At 43.3% G+C, this 3,438-nt stretch overlaps 1 protein-coding gene across 1 annotated transcript; it reads right to left on the reverse strand.

Annotated features, from left to right (window-relative positions):
* Positions 1-955: 955 nt before the first annotated feature.
* On the reverse strand, positions 956-2,563 carry LOC308143615 (microsomal glutathione S-transferase 1-like). Its single transcript, XM_080514482.1, has 4 exons — positions 2,546-2,563; positions 2,092-2,227; positions 1,675-1,766; positions 956-1,561 (listed from the first exon to the last, which is right to left on the reverse strand). Exons 2-4 carry the CDS (start codon positions 2,206-2,208, stop codon positions 1,315-1,317), a joined length of 456 nt encoding a protein of 151 aa, XP_080370608.1. The 5' UTR covers positions 2,209-2,227; positions 2,546-2,563; the 3' UTR covers positions 956-1,314.
* Positions 2,564-3,438: the final 875 nt, after the last annotated feature.

Below are 3,438 nucleotides of genomic sequence, written 5' to 3' on the forward strand. Positions count from 1 at the left end.
TAATTTCTGTTTTGTAAACAACCTTTATAGGTATGGGATAAACCTTGGGCCAGCAGGAATTGAATTTGAATTCTTTAAATCGAAAATGGTCTAATTTGAGATTAAATCTATTGGTTTGAATGGATATCTCAATGAAGTCATGTCGACTCCCTGGGATTTGTCCTGGGATGCCAGCCGGCCAGTTGACCACCGGCACATCATGTTTCCAGTTAATATTTGTATCGGAGGGGTTTATGCCAGGTAAAGATCGTAAAGCGTAGTGCTGTCATGAAAGCCATTTCTCCTCTAGGATGTTTGACTAGTTTATCCTGGCGCCAGGTCCTGGATGTGTGGCACAAAACATTGAATCATAAAACTGAATTTGAATGGAGAGAAGTGAACATGAATAGTGAATGAATTCTGGAGCTCTTTTGTTTCAATTTAATGAATTAGTTTGGATTTTATTCATGCTTTCATCTGTGTTCAACGTTAGGATCAGTCTTCACCACCAGCTGAGGGAATCTTCATGACTGTCCTTAATTTGATCTCATTCAAATGAATGAAAGATGGTAAAAATACATAAAGAATGAAATCATCGAAATTCATCAAAATCCACTATAGTAATGAGGTCATTCTTTAGAAGAACCAGTGAACTACACGTTTTTTCAAACGCTAAATACTATAACAAAAAAAAATATGCCACGTACTGAAAAATGAGGAAACATTGCTGAAAATGCATTTCAGTCATTTTAAAAATGTGTCACACTCTGGGTCTGTGGTTTAGATGTGAACAAAATCAGAGCTCTGAAATTAAGTGAGGCGAAGCGATGTGTTTGGTGCTTCAGGCCTGGTGCGTTAGCGTCAAGTGCAAACATGAAACACACACAAAGGTAAAGGACAGCAAGCATTTCATTTCTCATTTTAGCTTCACAACATGTTACAGACTGATCACATCTGAAATCAAATCACATCAAAAACACATCATTAGATTGATCATATAGCTTCCAGGCTGTGGAATCTACACAAACGTTATTTTTGCAGAGTCATGGTGAATATCTAGCGTGGTGCCAGGTGTTGTGGCGGGTGTGGCAGGACAGCCTTCATTCGAAAAAGAGGCTTGAACACATTCAGTATGAATGAGCGACCATTGTTTTAGACTGTGTGAATGATTGTGTGTGTGAATAGATAAATGTGACTGCTCTTGCAATAAAAACAGGCTGTATCAACAAAGCCTGAAATTCATTACAAAGACGGATGGATAATGGTACAAAAGCTGCAGCGGTTATAAAGGAAGAAACAGCCTGCTGTGGATGTGTGTGTCAAGTCTTCTGGTCTCTACAGAACCAGGACTGTGTAGAGCACCCTGCACACCATGGAGAAGTTGATCCCCATACCCAGCATCCATGACAGGGCCCTGCAGGGCTGCGGCAGAGCGCCCAGGTACGAGATGCTGTGGAGGAGCCGAGCCCCGGTGAAGAGGCGAAAGTGAAGCTGGGCAGAAGAAAGCTCAGGTCCAGTCAGAGTGTAGAGGAGGCCCACCAGCACGAAGGGCACAGCGGTCTCCAGGTCATTTTGGTGACACCTGCACATTGAAAACAAGCCAGCGAAAATCTGGGTGAAACACTTCGATCGTGCACAGACTGAATTGAATAAGCAGAGAAGGATTGTGTCTGTTTGCAGCCTCGATCATCCAACCTTCTCACTCGCTCTACATCTGGATGAGTCCTCAGCAGCTTCTTTCCATCCTCTGCACTCTTCAGGGCCACATCTTCCTCATTTGCAAAGGCCTTCAAAGATAGAGAGAGAATTCATGTATACACAATTGTTGTTGTTGCACATCAGAAGTCACCAGGATCCGTTGGGTTTTTCTCTTTTCTCTGTTAAAAGCACCGAGGAATGACTGTGCTGTATTTGGTGCTACGTAAATAAAGTTGAATTGAATTGAATTGAACCAGTCGGGTCAAAGATCCATGTAATGAATCCAGGAAGAGGGAAAAAAAACATCATATTTAATCTCACTCATAAGACTTTCCAGAGCTAGCACCATTACAAAATAACTAACTCATTAAGTCAATACTTATTTCTGAAGATAAAGAAGTGAGAGACAGTCACCCCTCTGGAGAAGCGGTAGTAGGCAGTCAAAGGTCCCATCAGTAAAACCTTCCCGAGGACGATCGTGGCGTGAGTGGTAAAAACCTTGAAGACCTCGTCGTTCATTATTGTTGCCATTTGTTGTCCTGTCAAAGAGCTGGACATACAAACAGGGATGGAAATGATCCAACACATTCACATAGAAGAGTGGAGAAGCAGGAGTGGTCCAGTCGCTGCTCCAGAACAAACTGTTGTATTTCAGGACGCTGAGAGTTAAATACACGCACCAATGTTAAGATGTATGTTTCACTTCAAATAGCACATTTGTAAAATAGACAAAAACACTTCAAAACGGTTCAAGCAGTGTGAACAATTGCTCTGCTCCTAACAACACATGGAACAAAAGAAGTGAAGTTATTATTGCGCAAAGAAAAACGCCTTCTTGAGTCAAATAGTTTGGGAGTGTGCGGCTTACCAGTGGCGTTCAGGTGTGGAGACTCTGGAGAAGAAAAGCACTTCCTGATCTGTTACCTGATCTCGCTGCTCATACAGTTTCTTGTGTGGGAGGAGCAGAGCAGCCAAAACACGCTCCAGCGAGGCTCTGAAAGCGCTCAACAGGTTTGTATGCTTCAGTGATACAGGTTAACTCAGTTAAATTTAATTCATATTGTTGCAACGTGTCACAATATCTTCTGTTTCACAATTTACTGCATCTGCTGACAATGAAGAATTGAATCAGTCGGCTGAGGATTAATTTTGATACCAACTTTTAATTTCTCTGCAGTATGTAGTTTGAAATGGATTCTTCAATATGTTACAGTCACACATCAGGTCACTGGCTGCACACAAGTGATGACTTTCTCTGCGCACTTTCCCTTCTGCTGCAGGATGTGACCCATGCCCAAATGGAATGGAAGCAAAGAGCCTCAGATGGATCTTAAATATCTACAACCAGGTGTCGTCCTTTGTGAGACAGACAAATAATGTCCTGTGATTTCCCAGAAGGCTGCTGGTCTCGACGATCCAAAGTCCTCTGCAGTCACTGTTCCAAAAAGTAGAATATCATGAAAATGTTCAATATATTTTGTCACTCATTTCAGAAAGTCAAACCCATATATGATCAGTGACGTGCTGTCAGGGGAGGGTAGCTTTGGGGGCCCCTGGTGGCCTGACGGAGACCAGGCAGACCAGAGGGAGACCAGAGGGAGACCAGAGACAGACCAGAGGGAGACCAGAGGGAGACCAGAGGGAGTCCAGAGGGAGACCAGAGACAGACCAGAGACAGACCAGAGGGAGACCAGAGACAGACCAGAGGGAGACCAGAGACAGACCAGAGGCAGACCAGAGACAGACCAGAGAGAGACCAGA

The sequence above is a fragment of the Blennius ocellaris genome, assembly GCF_963422515.1.
Source record: "Blennius ocellaris genome assembly, chromosome: 18".
NCBI lineage: Eukaryota > Metazoa > Chordata > Actinopteri > Blenniiformes > Blenniidae > Blennius > Blennius ocellaris.

Coding starts and splice junctions, on each gene's coding strand:
- LOC308143615 (XM_080514482.1), bottom strand. CDS start 2,208: ATGGCAACAATAATGAACGACGAGGTCTTCAAGGTTTTTACCACTCAC. Junction 1,767..2,091: donor ACTACCGCTTCTCCAGAGGG/GTGACTGTCTCT, acceptor CTATCTTTGAAG/GCCTTTGCAAATGAGGAAGA. Junction 1,562..1,674: donor GATGTAGAGCGAGTGAGAAG/GTTGGATGATCG, acceptor TTCAATGTGCAG/GTGTCACCAAAATGACCTGG.